Here is a 17,006-nt window from a genome sequence, read left to right as displayed (position 1 = left end):
TAACATCAAATTCCCTCCTCTGGCTGTGGCATGTCATTTTTTTTTCATATCTGGGCTAACCATACTTCCCAAATGGAACAGACTACACCTTCATTTGGGTATAAGGATGAAACAAGTAATTCTTTAAAGCAGTTTCAACTGGAAAAAGATTAAAAGACAAAAAGGCCATTTTCAAGCTTTCACAGAGAACAGTTACAGTGTGGTTACAGAGTAACCAAAGAGAGTTTTGTTTTGTTTTGTTTTGTTTTAAGATTTTATTTATTTGACAGAGAGAGACACAGTGAGAGAGGGAACACAAGCAGGGGGAGTTGGAGAGGGAGAAGCAGGCTTCCCGCAGAGCAGGGAGCCCGATGCAGGGCTTGATCCCAGGACCCTGGGATCATGACCTTAGCTGAAGGCAGACGCTTAACGACTGAGCCACCCAGGCACCCCCCAAAGAGAGTTTTTTACAGCTAATTATTTTCCCTTAGAGATAAGCATACCTTTTGTAAAGAAATATGCTCTGGTACCATCTCCTCGAACATAAAAATTTTCAGATAAGCAATGCCCTAAAAAACATAATTGTGATCAGAGAAACTTAGTATTCCTTAAAACGGAACAAAAACTTGACATAAAATATAAACAAAGCATTCTTTAAAACACATGAAAAGAATTCTAAACTGAATATACCCCTTTTAAAACGAAGCTGAGTCTTATCATATCTTCCATAGTCCCGAAATAACAGCATTCCTCCAGGTTTCAGTAAATTGGACAGTCGGTTTACAACGCCTTGCATCCTTTGAAAACAAAGCAAGATACTGTCTGCAGAAATCTTGTTTTACATGCCACATTTAACTTTCTTAAAGACAAAATAAGGAAAGCTCTATGGGGCCAAAAAAGTCTCACCACAAACATAAGGGCGACAAAACCAAAAATACTTCATACAGAAAGGAAAAAGAATACCAAAACTTGCTAAAGGATCAGATTCAAAAGACCTAGAGTATTAAGTAATCACCCAAATGACAGAGTGATGTCTTTGCAGAGCTTGATATATGATGTCAAAGCTGTACTGCAAAAGTACATAGATGGTTCCTGGTATTTATATCAAGTTACGGTAGTTCCAAGGCAGATAAACGCCAAAGTCGCTTCCTTTTCCTTGCAAGATAAAAAATACGGTGGAGCCATCCCAAATTGCACTTATCTAAACAGAGATCAAGTTTCCTCCAAAACTAGCTCCTTCTCCTTTATTTAGTTCAAAGGTACCATCATTCACTGAAGTGTTATACCTCAGAGATATCCTTAACCCCTTTTCTTTTCCTCCTCTTTCATTAGCCTCTCCACAACCATCTGGTCATCCAATTCTAGGTCTTCTTTGTTTAAACTGATCTTTTGTCTCCTTTTTGTTTCCCTTTGGTAGACCTTTAAAACAAATTGCTACCTCCTTAGGCCTGGGAACAGAATACTTCCTAACATGCTTTATTATTCCCCCTGTTAATTCTTCCTGTATTATCAGTGAGGAGTTATTCTGCTTAAAATGATGGTTTTGTCAAATCATCCCTTTGCTCAAAAATGTTCATGACTTTAATCCATAGGATAAAATCTCAATTTCTTAGTTGGGCCCTTAAGATCTCTTACAACTGGCCTCAATCTCTCCAACATCTTTCCCACCACGTCCTAATGTGAAGCATCAGCTCTGGCCAAACTGTTACATGCTAGGCTCTGAAGCAGTCCATGCCTTTGTTCACATGGTTTCCCCTCAAAGAATTCTCTCCTTCTTACTTTCTGCCTATTTAAATTCTAGTCACACTCCAAGCCCCAGCTCAAGAATACTGGGAAGCCTTTACTTTCTTTCTTTTATTATTTATTCTTTTCATCTGGCTCCCAATCAAATACGACCCCTTGTGACTGCTCTTGACTTAATGTTTTCGGTTAAATGTTCATGGTCTTATGTGTGATTATGGGTCAGAGATGGCAAAGATTTCAGATCTCATATCAATGCCGAGTGACTGACATTGGCTGCCTACAGAGCTCACCAGGAATGACAATCAGGGTACAAAATCAGTTATGAGTGTCTGCCCTGAGCAGAGAATGGTAAATGGCAGCCCGTGTGCTGAGTCCTTGCCATCTCTGCTTTATCCACACTACTTAAAGCTTCTAGATTTTCTTATTTTAAAAATGAGGAGTTTGCATCAGATAATCTGTAAATGCCTTCCAATGAAAACACTGTTCAGTGGAATTAAGGAGTGAAAAGCCAGATTTATGTCAGGTTATGAAGGAAGTAGATAGTGAGAAAATGAAAGTAACTATGAAAACAAGATAGAAATATAACAGAAAGAGGTAGCATAATTAAATGAAATGCTCTCTTAAAAAACTGGAACATAAGTACATGAAAGGGAAAAAAAGGAAAGTATTTTTCCTTGTTTATTTTGTTAGAGGTTATTTTCACACTATGTTTATGGTCTTGGGCTTTGGCAATTAAAGAAAACCATATCTAAACCTTAAAATATTCACTTTCAGGATAAATGTCTTATGTACAGAGAAAAATATCTTTCTGCAATTACTACTAAAACAAATATGAAACATAAATGCAGAAAAACAAAGAGCCAAAATGCAGCCATCTCCCTCTGCAAATCCTTTCTTCCCAACTATCCTTTAACATCTGGGGTTGTAGGTAAAGGCAAGGGGGGGGGGGGAGCTGCTTTTCTTCATCAGTCCATCTTGCTTGGCTCAGTGCCAAGTTCCAGAGTCCTGAGGACTGCAGGTGGGCATGGGCTGGGGGAGATGGACAAGACAAGAATGGGAGAGGGCCCCTTTTCTTTCTTTCTTTGACGTGGGCCAACTCGGCTATCCTCATCTACCTCTAGATGGAGGGTGAGGAAAAGGAAGAGAAGAGATTAAAAAAAGGAGTATTATATTGATTGCCTACACTATGCTTGGATCTGTGGTAAACATATTGTACTTTCTTTTATTTCAGTGATAAGGACAGTTAGCTCTTCTTATGGTTTATTCCCATTTAAGCTGGGTCCCCCAGACTCAAGGTCTAGCAGAACTGCTCACCATTCATTTGTGCATGGATTTTCCAAGCTGGCAAGAAGCCACTTTTCTAAAACTTTCATGGGGCTGAATATGCCACCACAGTCCCAAATGACCCTAAAGATACTGTCTTTTCACTTACTGTTGCCTTCCTTCTACTCATTCATCTTAGTTTTAGATTATTTCCCTATAGGTAAGAAAGTGGCTAGGGACATGATACATCTGAATTTATTTTATAATAAATAAGTAGAATGAACATACTGTAGGGTAACAGTAATCTTTCTAAGACATCTGCTTCCCCTTCTTTTTAACATTCAGTTCAAATCATGAGAAAATACATTATCTAAACTAATTTCAAGTAGTGTTTTTGTGGTCTTATTTGGAATTTAAACATTTCCTGTTATAGGTGTAAAATAGAAAATCTTGTTCTCTATCCACCTACTTCATCCTTTTAACTATTCATTATTTTAACTATGAAACAAAATACATAGATGACATCTCTCTACCAGTACCTGAATGATGCCAATATTCTAAACAGATTAGCACAAAGACACAGATTATAGAAACTGGGAGGAAAAAGTAGCTTCATGGAATATGATATCTCTCACCACGTGCAAAAATATGTTTCATTCAGATTTATTTGGAAATTTAATTTGTCTTTCAACAAGCAATCAAAGTGCTCATCTCTAAATGAGAAGTAAAAGGACTGTAAAAGGTCCTAGTGAGTTTGTAATTGCAAAGGAAAAGGCACACGTTAACCCAGCTTCTTTGGGAAAGGGTCACACTCATCAAACAAAGACTGGTTGATGTCAAGTCTGTACCTACCAGCAGAGGAACTTTCCGGGGGGCTGAATCTACTACCACAGCAGAAAAACCAATTTTAAGAAAACTTACAAATGCACAACCCTTGACACCATACAGTGTGCCTTAATACATATGAGGTGGCAAAATTTTCACAGCAGTGATTATTTTATTTTAACGGCTGGTAATCTCTCTTTCTGCTTCCTCTCTGGACATGCTGACTGTTTCAAAACATTGTGTGAACAAAAAATTTAAATCATAAATATTTAAATGATGGCACCAGCCAATCTTAGATTATAAAGGTCCAAGGTTAATCTGGCAAATCTTGAGTACCCTACTTCCCTGGACTTCTTTAGAACAAAATTTTTAAAGCCTGTCGATAGACCGGTGGGAAACCAGATTCACAGCCTGCCTCTTCACGAACATTCAGTAAGATGCTAAATCAAAGATGTTTGTTTCTGATCACCAAGTACAATTTCCCTCTTGGGAGTCTATTAGGCTGTTCTGAATTTGTAATTTCCTTGGAGCGCTGTCACTTCTAATAGGTATGTGTCTTGCCAGAATATGCTCACTTCTCTCTGACAGTGATAGAAAGCTAATGAAGCAGTTTGACCAGTTTCTTTCTCCAAGTCTGAAGAAAGGAAAAGCTGCATTTAAAAGGCTGCGTGTTCTACACTATGTAGTTCATGAAATCATAAATTTAAGAATTGTCACTTTTTTTTTTGATAGTTCTGAAAACCACGATTGATAAAGGAGCTTTACACATTTGCTTTGCCCTTTTGTCTTCGGTTACCTGTCAGGATGAATGGAAGAGAGCACAAAGACAAGGAGAATGACATCCAGGATCCCATCTGGAAAAGGGTAGGGTAAGCCCTCATCACAGACGTCATGGACAAAGGCGCAACACTGGGCTGCTCTGTAGGACGAGTGCAACTATCATGATAAAGGAATGAAAAGAAAAAAAAAGCAGTTAGCTGAATTCTAGCATTTTCCTTAAAATAAAAAGGTCAAACTTTTTATTTCTCCCTAGTGCCTTTCCTCTGTAAATCTGAATGCACTTTATTTCAGATTCAGTATTCTGTTAGCTTATTTCAAGCTGCCATAAAAAATTAAGTCTTGCACTTGGACTCGATAACAAATATTCTTCACAATCCCTCTTTAGTTTAAAAAGAGGCGTAGGGCAGGCCTTTGAGTCAGTAGGCAGCACTGTTGGAAGTCTACCCTATGTTACTTCAGAGGCACTGAGATGGTCCTTAGCTCTCTCTCCCACTGCTTGTGCCATACCTCCTTCGGCTTAAAATACAAATATCCTCTACTACCTAATCAAAAATTAGATAATGGTAATGACAGCACAACTCTGTAAATATACTAAAATCACTGAATTGTATACATTAAAATGGTGAATTCCATGGTATGTGAACTGTATCTCAATAAAGCTGTTATTTAAAAAAACTAGACACACACACATATACACACACGCCTACAAAACAACACCAGAAGGATGTATACCAAACTACTAACCTCGATTCACCATAGGACTCTAGCAAGTGTGATTATAGGTCAATTTTATCTTCCTGTTTAGGCTTTTCAATATTTTAGAAAATGTCTACCATGAATAACTACTACTCTTAATATCAGAAATTAAGTTCCACGTACTCACTATACATTTCTGTTAGCAGAATTTCCATTCCTTTTCCATCTCCTAAAAATACTTTTTGCTAAGGGAATGTTTACTAGCTTTTGGGGATTGGTCAAACAAGTCCAGGCTCCCCACTGCTTTCCCAACAGTCTAGGACAGTTTACATTTGTATCATATGCCTTCTCAAAATTTTTTAACTTCAAAATTTTTAATTTAATGAGCGCCTCCTATGTGTCAGACTATGTGTAGGGCTCTAGGGACATAAATATGAATAAGATCACCTTGTAGGGGGCGCCTAGGTGGCTCAGTTGGTTAAGTGTCCGACTCTTGGTTTCAGTTCAGGTCATGCTCTCAGGGTCCTCAGATCAAGCCCCATCCTGAGATCAAGCCCTGTGTCAGGTTCCACACTGGGCATGGAGCTTGCTTAAGATTCTCTCTCCCGAGGCGCCCGGGTGGCTCAGTTGGTTGAGTGTCTGACTCTTAGTTTCAGCTCACGTCATGATCTCAGGGTTGTGAGATTGAGCCCTACGCTGGGTTTCACGCTCAGTGGGGAGTCTGCTTGAGATTCTCTCCCTCTCTCTCCCCCTCCTCCAGCTTGTGTGCATGCTCTCTCTCTAATACATAAATAAATCTTAAAAAAAAAAAAAGATTCTCTCTCCCTCTCCCTCTTTCCCTCCCCCCACCTCAAAAAAATATATATATATCACCTTGTAGGAGTTGTTGACCTTTCTAGGTGTACCAGTACCTTCAACTTTATTTTAAATTCAAAACAACTATCATTTTAGGGTGATATCTTAGGCATCAGCTGATGGTATGATTCCCAGAAATAGTAAAAGCTCAGTTAAAAATGGCCACAGATAATATTTGAAACATTTCAAAAATACCACATCAGCAACAACAAATTAGATCCTTACCTGGCTCTCTTTAAAGAAAATATGAGGCATACCTTTACTAGCTCCACAGCTCCGGAAGCAAAATCACAACAATAAAGAAAGGACTCTGGAGCATTCCTATGAAAATGGAAACAATATTTAAATCTAGAGTTCATCTATGCTCAGGTTACAGAAGAAAGGAAACTGTAGGCTTGAACTTGTAAAAAAGTATTTCTTTAATAGAATTTTGGATGACACCTGGCTTGTTGTTTCTTCTTTTTAGATATTGTTCTCTATAATGGTGTGTAGGTGCCTTCATGTTGCTTCTGAAATAGCACTGCCTCAAATACTTGCCATTAATTACAGGGTAACTTTCAAATTCCTGTCCTGGCTTTGAAGTTCTCCATTATGTGAGCCTACTTGCCCTTACATCCCATCACACTCTCACCTGGGAAACCTCCAAAGCCATCCATCATCATTGCTTCATCTTCCTCCTGCTACCCCCCACCTCCCCACACTTTCTTCTGTGCCTTCAGCCAGCAAGGCCTGTAGCTCCTCATAGCTTAATCAAGTTCTACCCTTGTGCAAGGACTCACAGACCCCCGTGTCCTTGGTGCTTCAGTTCCCTTTCTATGTGTATAACTCATTTGGTTCTTGGGCCTCTCAGAGAGGCTCTGATGCCCCTAATGGAACAGAAACATATACATAAGGGGCTGGGGAGATGGGTTAGCCTGGTGATGGGTATTAAGGAGGGCACGTATTGAAGGAGTACTGGGTGTTATATGCAAACAATGAATCATGGAACACTACATCAAAAACTAATGATGTAATGTATAGTGACTAACATAACATAATAAAATAAAATTATTAGAACTGTTTCAAAATCTCAAAAAAAATATGTATATTTTAATAGCATGTAAATACAACTTCTAAAAAAGAATAAAACACTAATATATTAATTCTTAGTTATCTTCTCAAGTTATGATCAAACATTTATTAAGCCTCATGTATATACCAAGAATTAGAATACAAGGTAGTAAATGAAATTGTCTAGTAAAATAGTAAGAGTATAGATTTTGGAGCCAAATAGACCTGTGTTTAAATCCTGAATTTGCCATTTATTAACTCTGTGAATTTGACTTAACTTCTCTAAGACTCAGTTATTTTATTTACAAATGTAAATAAAGTCAGTCATTTTTTGGCAGGTGATGTTTACCCGTATGAAAGTCTTGAGTAGTTTTAATTGGCCTCCACTGAACTTAGACAAGTTCTATTTGGCCTTTACCTGAAATTCAGTAACAATGTCTGGACCCTGGTTACTCATGGGCACGCATATACTTTGAATTTTGTGGGCCAGTACCCTTCCTGATTATCCCTCATATGCTGGTATCAAATAATCCAGGCATCATGTTACTTAATACCATGTCTGAATTGCAGAAAGAGATTGGTATGTCATTAAACAATAATTATAACTATGGTCCTAGCTCTTGCAGGTTTTATAGCCTAGTTGAGGACATGACTGGTTTTATATAGCTTCTATTAAGGTTGTGGATAGGGCAGAGTTCCTAAGAATTTTGAAGGGGGGGAATAGCATTGCTGAGTGGGGAGAAGGGTAAATGGTATAAGGGCTTAGAGATGGGAGATATAAGCCAGGGATAAGAAGCAGAGTTGATCCCGAGAGCTCAAACCAGTATGTTGCAGGATATACAAGTGGGCCTTAAAACACATAATTAGGACTTCTAATTTGATTCAGGAGATATTTCAAGCAAGGAGGACTACTAAATAAATATAAAATACAAGCACAAATATGTATTCCACAAATAAAATCTCACCCAGGCACAGATTATACTCTTAAATGCTACCCATTGATGGATACTACATTCATGTATAACACATTCATTCTGCGGCATTGGGGATTTGCATTCAGTTTAAGATCAGTTAAAATATGGTGAATAAGATTTGGTTATGACTTGCACTGCTTGTCTTTTCCATCTGTCCCATATAAAAAAAACAGTGCTTTATTGAAGCCTATAGCCCTACTGTTTCCTATGAAATCCATATATCTGTGACCCCTAACTTGCTGGGTGGTCACATGTGTTTGAAATTTTCTCAGGAAGAACTCAGATGCATATAGCCCTATGTGATATGATGGCTAAGGGCAAGGGCTCTGGAACCAAACTGCCTATGGTTTGAATCCTGGCTTTACCACTCAGTTATATGATCTTGGAATAGTTACTTAATTTCTCTGTAACTCCATTTCCTCATCTATAAAGCAGAGATAAATATGGCATTTAAGGTCATTGTGAAGATTGAAGGGATTCATATAAGTTTCCAGAAAGGTGCCTAACTCAGAGTAAACACCTAATAAATGTTAGTCATTATTGTTGTTGCTATTGCTATTATTATTATTATTATAGGAAGAGCTGCCTCTGCCTTCTAGGAACTTAAAAACTTAAGAACTTATCATGATTCTATTAAAAACTTCCGTATAACTCAAAATGCTTTTTTGGACACTGGCACATCTAGCTCATTATAAAAGGTATGCAGTCAACCTTTGGGCAGTGGTTACTGAACAGCCACAAGATATTGAACAGTCTAGCAGCTAAAGGAAAGCCTGTGCCATCTGCCACGTGTCCTACCAGGAGGGCAGCATGACCTCTGAGATTGAATTCCCACTACAACAGCAGCCCAAGTTGAAGTCTTGTGACCACCCAATGACTTTCCAGAACTTTTCTGTAAAATCAGCTGACTGCCCTGGCCCTTCTCCCAGCAAGCAGGTGTAACTATCACTACTACCACCATACCACAAAGCACTCTCTTGGCAGGGGGTTTAAGCATTAAATGATCCTTGGAGAATGATATGAACTCTCAATTCCAGAGGTCTAATTCTGGTAAAATATTCAGAAAATGTAAGACATTAATCCTATACTCTCCAAAAGTAATACAACATAATTTCTTAGGTGGGAAAAAAAGTCTAATTCTCCCTTTGGAAGGCTAATCACTGGTTGCCTTTTAAAGATGAGTTAATTATCTTAGGTTATCAAGCTACAATGATTGAAAAAAAAAACAGAGCCGAGATGTATCAGGGAGTGAGGAAGTAAGTGCATGCAATTATTCGTTGGAGGGAGAAGTAAAGAGGGAAAAACAGAACTAACAAGTGGGAATTCAGAGATATTAGTCACTATGTATTGAGCTCTAAATATCTGTATTACACTGTTAGGCTACCTGGAAAATCAGATTTGGGTAAAATATGCTTTTTACTTCAAGGAACATACGCAGTGGTTGGAGAGACAAGACTTAAAGAAATGATATGCTAAATAATACCTTGAGATGGATCATAAAGTAACACATTATCAATTGCCACAGTAGTAAATTTATGTGTATTGTAAGCTCAGAGGTTACTGGGGTGAAGGAAACTGGTATGTGGTATAAAAGAGCAGGAAATATTGGCCCAGAAATGGGGGAAAGGGAAAACAAAGAAAATAAATACAAAAAGAGAGAGGTCATTCAGGACTGCAAATTTGCCACCATCACTTCTGCCTGGCCTCTTTAACTGGTAATCTAATGGTATTAGGGAATTACTATTTATATGTTAGGCTTAGAATAGTAATGAAGAACGTACTGATTTTTTTGGAGCTACATCATAAGTATTTAAAAATAAAGTGTCATGATGTTGGCATTGTGTTAACTATTAAATTGAGGTGGTGGGTATATGGGAATTCACTGTATTACTCTTTACTTTTCTGAATGCTTTTACATTTTCACAAGGAAAAGCTAAAAAAATAGCATCATTAAAATTCAAAATACACACAGAGAAAAGACTGAAAGGGATTATAACAAATGTGCTGACAGCAGCTATGTTAGGATGATGGGGATGATGGGTGATTCTCACCCCCCTCTCCTCTAATGGAAATGTTCTGCAATGCGCTCATGTCAATTTTATAATGGAAAAATAATGTGAAAGCTATGGTGTAAACTTAAAAAAAAAAAAAAAAGACCAGCCATTGGTAAAACGTGCTAGAAAAAGCTTTGTGAGGAGTGTCGTCTTCATCACAGAGATACTACAACATATACGTGAGGTGGTGAACAGCAAGGATGCATCAGGAGAACACCTCTGTCCCTATCATCTATGTCTGTTTTTTTGTCTTTGGGTTAGTTGCTGTTACCTCTAAACAATTTCAAGTCTGGAGACAATCATTTGACAAAGGAAGGCCTTACACTGGGTGTGGCTCCAGAAGTGATGACAAAATAAAATGAGGGTTAAAGTATAAGCTTTAAATTCAATTCTCTGAGTGTAAAATGGCACCTCCATACCTGGGGGAGCAAATAGATCTGTTTAGCAATTCACAGCTGAGTGGAAGGGGGTCAAGTCTCTTGCTCTTTTCTTATTCTCTCATCCATGCACACACAAGCTTAAAAAATTACTTCAACCCACGGCTGTGAAACACTCTTTTCAGAGTAATTCCTAGTTCACATAAAATTAGACACTAAGACTAAGACAATTCTTTTGAAATTTGTTTAAGTCATTGTTTATATGCGAACAAGAATACTACTGGCATATATGTGACATTTTTCCAGAATTTCTTAACGTCCCATACATATGTAAAATTTTGCAAGATAAAACTAAAACTCACCGTAAAGTGTTCAAAATTGGAAAAACACTATTTCCAGCACCACAGCCAACCTAAAAAATCAAAAGAATAAACAAGCATCATGAAAACAAGGTTAAATTTTCCTCACCAATGTTAGATTTTTTTATGTAAAAAAAAACTAGAAAAAATGTACTGGATCTGTAGGCATTGGAGGGTTTTCTTTTTCTTTTTTTTGAAAGATTTTATTTATTTATTTGACAGAGTGAGAGAGAGAGCACAGAGAGGGGGAGGGGCAGAGGGAGAGGGAGAAACAAGCTCCTTGCTGAGCAGGGACATGGGGTTCAATCCAGGACCCTGGGATCATGACCTGAGCCGAAACAGATGCTTAACCGACTGAGCCACCCACATGCCCCTTAGGTGTCGGAGGGTTTTCTAAACTCAAAAGCAATGGAATAAGTCACAAGAATAATACTGACAAATTTAACTATGGAAACATTTAAAATTTTTACACACCCAAATTCAAACCAAATTAAAAGGTGACCAACACAATGTAAAAAAATTGGCAATAAATACGGTAAAAGGGTAGAGTAGTTAAAAAAAAAATAACAGATAAATAAGCAAAGGAAATAGAGTACAAAGAAGTGCAAATAGCTTCTAAGCATTTGAAGAACTATGTGACCTAGTTAACAATCAAAGAAATGCAAATTAAAACGAGGTATAATTTTCATCTGTCAAAGAGGAAATCACTTAAAAAAGAATATATTTTTAAAAGATTTTATTTATTTATTTGAGAGAGAGAGGGTGAGAGCAAGAGCGGGGGGAGGGCCAGAGGGAGAGGGAGAAGCAGTCTCCCCACTGAACAGGGAGCCCAACGGGGGACTCGATCCCAGGACCCTGGGATCATGACCTAAGCTGAAAGCAGACACTTAACCAACTGAGCCACCCAGGTGCCCCTAAAATAGGAATATTCTAACCAATGAGGGTATGATGAAATAGACATGTATTGCCATGAATTGGTATTAATAAAATTTCTTAGAAAGTGATTTGGCAATATATTTTAAGGGCATTAAATTTTTAAAATAAATTATGAGCTAGTAAATCTAATAAAAGAAAACACAGAAAGGTCTATACCCAAAGATATTTTCTGTAGAAAACCTGAAAACAATTTAAAAGCCTAGTATTGTAAAGATACATGAGCAGAATTAAAGTACTTTCTGTAGAAAAATATTTTGCAACCATGAAAATATTTATAGAGAATTTTTAAGATAGAAAAAACTGCTTATGTTGCTTATGTTATAATGTTAAATAGAAACAAAGCAAAACCCCAAAATACAGGTACAGTGTAGCTCAACTGTATAAAACAGTATAAACAAAAGGGGAAAAGTCAGTAAAATGTTAAGTGTGGTTAACTCCCTTGTGTGTGGTAGATAATTTTCTTTTATCTACTCCTTAGCAAACTCTCTAATCAATATGTATTACCTTTATAACCAGGAGGAAGAGATTTACTTTTAAAAATAGAAAGTCAAGGTCTACACTGGATTACAGCTAATTATATATCTCATTTATTTCTATTTCACTTAAAACAGGTTAATAACAGAAAGAGATAGAAATTAAGGCCAAAACTTTATTGGTATTTAAAACGGCCTTCAAGGGATGCCTGGGTGGCTCAGTGGGTTAAGCATCTGCCTTCCACTCAGGTCATGATTGAGCCCCGCATCGGGCTCCCTGCTCAGCAGGAAGCCTGCTTCTCCCTCTCCCACTCCCTCTGCTGTGTTCCCTCTCTCGCTGTGTCTCTGTCAAATAAATAAATAAAATCTTTAACTGCCTTCAAGTTAGATATGAACACAAATTAAAAAAAATTAAAACCCAAACTTAGAACCTGATGATAGACATGAGTCCCTCAAATATTTTTTATGCACAGAAGTATACAGAACACTTATTTAGTTAGATTTGACCATTTTCATAAAGTCATATGGAATGTACATTTCAAAGTTATTTGCCCCCTCCCATCTTTGCCCTGGCCGGACAGGACCTCTAGAATTCTGAAAGTGGCGTTGCTCCCGGGAAACAATTCTGTTTTCAGAGGTCCTTTTCTGTTTTCTTCAGAGTCTAGGCTGGAAAACTGCGATCCCGCTTGGCTTTGCCTGTCTGATGAGCCACACCTTTTCTGATTATGATTTTTTTCTTCAGGCACAGGAGGGCAGCGTGTTCTTGAGAAACCATCGGCAGCACTAGTTTTTGCAGGATCCCATGATAATTCTTGCAACTTCTGTTCAGTTTTTTGATCAACTGGAATAATTTCAGGAAATTCCCTCAATAGCCAATTACGATCCTTGAAAAACTTATTCTTATGAATCTTATAAAATGTGTCCCAATATTTACTAGCTTCATTCTCATACTTAACTAAAAAAAAAGAGGAAAAAAAAAGATTTATTTTACTATGAATTATGTTTACTATTAGTTACTATTTTAGTAACAAAATATATTTGATAAATGCTGTTAAATATATTACAGACATCATTTATAACAATTACATTTACTATTGAATAATTTTATTAAATTAGTTATTTATCTGATTTTTTTTTTTTTTGCCTCTCACAGGTTAAAACTACAGAGTACTGATTCTCTCAAAATGTGTTAATGTGTGGGGTATTAGATCTTATTCCCATAAATCTGCTTCTGCCTTATAGTTTGGGCAATAAATTTTTGTGAGGAATATAATCAATGCAAACTACTTTCTATAGTCTAAATTTTGGAATTCTTAATAATCACATTTTCACCAATAACCTGTAGGGCTCTTTATTATCTTAAAGAAAGGACATCTCATTTTTTTATTTCGCTATAAATGCGGTTTCAACATGATGAATATCTTGGGCAAATTGGTAATCAGACAGGAAACTGCAGAATTATAAATGACATAATCTTAGAGCCCGAACATCCCATTGAAATAATCTACTCCAACTCCCTTGTTTTGCATTTGAACAAAGAACAGCACAGAGATATGAACCCACTTGTTCCAGGTCCTGGAGCCCTGTCACAACAGGCCAGGACTCCCAGAATCTAGGGGCAGTCCCATTCTTCACCCACCTCCAGAGGAATCTCTCCCTATTGACATCTCCTAGTATGAAGCCTTAAAGGGATATGCCTTTTTAAAAGAAATTTGCATTTTATGATGTTGTCCCTTAGATTTCCCTCCGTCCCAGGGTCAGGGTTAGGTCAACAGTCTCAGAACTTCAGACAATTCTTAGCTTTCTGCCTCTTTTTATTTGTGCCTTAAATTAATAAAATAATTAATTCACTCGCTCCTTCACTCAACAAACATTTCTTGGACACTACTACGCACCAGGCCTAATCCCTGGGTGAAGAATTACTCCCACCCAATATAGACACATGACATTTTTTAAGTGCTTTCAAAAAAGAAAAAAGACCTATTGATATAATTTCAAGATTTAATGTTGGGTGAAAAAGCAAAGTGTAGAACAGTATGTCTATGACATAGTCATTTGCTAGGAAAAAGAAGATAAAGAACACGTGTGCATACACAGAAACATAATGCATGTACACACCTATTTACTTGTATATATACAGAATACTTCTGTAAGGAAATCACATAATTCGTAATACTGGCTGCCTCTAGGGAAGGGAAACTGGGTGGCTGGGGGCCAGGGTTTGTAAAAGAATTATTTGAATTTTGATCTGTATGAAATGACTATCCCCCAAATAAACTAAATTACAAATAAAAACAATGGACTAATTTCTTTCATAATTTTAAAGAAGCCCCAACCCTCAGAACAAGCAGTTGCTTGTAGTCAGGTTCATCTTTGTTACAGAACCTTATTGTATAGTTTTCCTTTTCTTTCCATTTTTATCTTTATGGCCTTGTACCTGAATCTCCACCCATCTGGCCACAAGACTTCCTTCCCATCAAGGCTGAATCGTATCTGGCAGGGGCACTGCTATAGAGACAGAAACTCCCACCTATATTTAAGGTCTGAGAAATGAAAGTAGATCTCTGAAACAAAAGAATTACGTGAAGCTGAAGTCCAAAACATGCTCACATCTGTACTAATGGAAGAAAGCCCATTTATGGTTAATCTAAAAATGTTATATATTATCTTTATTTTATTTTATTTTTTTTTAAAGATTTTATTTATTTATTTATTTGACAGAGAGAGACAGAGCGAGAGAGGGAACACAAGCAGGGGGAGTGGGAGAGAGAGAAGCAGGCCCCCCGCTGAGCAGGGAGCCCAATGCGGGACTCGATCCCAAGACCCTGGGATCATGACCTGAGCCGAAGGCAGACGCTTAACGATTGAGCCACCCAGGCGCCCCTATATCATCTTTAGAATAGTTGTATCTCTACTTTTAAGAACTGGAGTGTACCTGCTATACTGTGTGAGAAAATAAAACAACATTCTGAAATCAGATTCAGGAGGAATTAGGAAACTATCAAATTTCCCCAGGGTCTTCTCACACCTTTTTCCTTTTACCTTAAAAACTCTCTTTGTAACTCACTCTACGCTGGTAAAAAAATTTTTCTTTTTAATAAAAAGCAACCACCTAAGAAGAACTACATTTAGTCAAATCTCTAGTATCTGAGTTTTCAATACCAAGCTACTGTGAAGTGAGTTTGAACCTATCAGTAACTAGAATGTAGTATTACACCTCGATTAATTTGTGGAAATATTCCCCTAGGAATTAACTGGGAGGAAGGGTGTAAATAGCAGGACCGCAACTTGAAATAAAAGATGTTCACAGCAGCGCTATTTAAAATAGGAAGAAGTGGGGGGGCGCCTGGGTGGCTCAGTCGTTAAGCGTCTGCCTTCGGCTCAGGTCATGGTCCCAGGGTCCTGGGATCGAGCCCTGCATTGGGCTCCCTGCTCGGCGGGAAGCCTGCTTCTCCCTCTCCCACTCCCTCTGCTTGTGTTCCCTCTTTCGCTGTGTCTCTCTCTGTCAAATAAATAAAATCTTAAAAATAAAAAATAAATAAATAAAATAAAATAGGAAGAAGTGGGAAATAAATACTCAACAACATAGGAATGACCAAGCAAGCCATGCAGGTCAAAACAGAGTAATCTTCCATAGCAATTAAAATTTTTTAAAATATTTTATTTGTTAGAGAAAGAGTGCATGTGAGAGAGAGCAGGAGCAGGGGCAGAGGGAGAGGGAGAAGCAGACTCCCTGCTGAGCAAAGAGCCCAATGTGGGCCTCGATCCCAGCACCCTGGGATCATGACCTGAGCCGAAGGCAGACGGATGCTTAACCGACTGAGCCACCCAGGCACCCCGTAGCAATGAAAATTTAAAGGATAATGATAGTAACACAAAACATTCACACAGACCTGATATACACTGATTGCAACTCTAAAGTTTATTTTATATTGATTTATAGTAATCAGATGAAAATTTAGAGTGACAGTAGCAATATAATGGTTATTAGGTAGTTTGTTCTTTTGTAAAGTTTTATCACACAAAACCAGAATCTTAGTTGAATGCTTCATGGAGTTTCCTCATTTGATGAGGGGTTGAATTAGGGAATCTCTATGTTCGAAGTCTATGTACTTTCTTATTAAACCCCATGAATTTATGGAGAACATTAAACAGTGTCAGTTCTACAAACTACAAAATCTTGGATCGGATTGCTATCTTAAATATGAGCCCGTACTACTACTGTTTTAATTTCTACAGCTTGTAAAGAAGAGGAATGTGCAGCAAGGTGACTGGAGTCTGGTTCAGATTCCAAATATATCAAGCATCTAAATTCAACCCTAGATTATGCAGTCTTTAAAAAGGATCTGATTACTCTGAGAAGACCATGGTTAAGGGCTGCTAATATGTACTTCCAAGCCTATTCCAAGTATTTCCCACTCTCCAGGAATTAAGAGGAACAAACAAACATAAATCATTATACCAATAACAACCATAACCTATATTGAGTCTTTATTATGTGTCAGATACCATGTCAAATGCTTTACTTGGATTTTTTTCCCATTTAATCCTAATAATACCTCTCAGACATATTATTATTCCAATTTACAGACAAAGAAATTCAAGGTCAGAGGAGACAATTATCCAAGGTCACCTAGCTAGA

The 17,006-nt window shown here is 37.6% G+C and overlaps 1 protein-coding gene across 3 annotated transcripts in view; it reads right to left on the bottom strand.

Moving 5' to 3' along the window:
• Nucleotides 1–17,006, bottom strand: part of METTL8 (methyltransferase like 8) — a 92,682-nt gene that overhangs the window by 7,454 nt on the left and 68,222 nt on the right. For all 3 annotated transcript variants that reach the window (XM_035007790.1, XM_035007792.1, XM_035007791.1), the window contains exons 4-9: nt 12,949–13,319; nt 10,959–11,008; nt 6,399–6,462; nt 4,607–4,746; nt 670–776; nt 483–548 (exon numbers count right to left, since the gene is read on the bottom strand). In XM_035007790.1, coding sequence (XP_034863681.1) covers nt 483–548; nt 670–776; nt 4,607–4,746; nt 6,399–6,462; nt 10,959–11,008; nt 12,949–13,319 — 798 coding nt within the window. The remainder of the gene's footprint in view (nt 1–482; nt 549–669; nt 777–4,606; nt 4,747–6,398; nt 6,463–10,958; nt 11,009–12,948; nt 13,320–17,006) is intronic.

Source organism: Mirounga leonina, unplaced genomic scaffold (genome assembly GCF_011800145.1).
Source record: "Mirounga leonina isolate KUSES-001 unplaced genomic scaffold, KU_Mleo_1.0 Mir_151, whole genome shotgun sequence".
NCBI lineage: Eukaryota > Metazoa > Chordata > Mammalia > Carnivora > Phocidae > Mirounga > Mirounga leonina.
The sequence above is the reverse complement of the archived record's forward strand: the minus strand, read 5'-3'. Positions and strand labels throughout refer to the sequence as shown.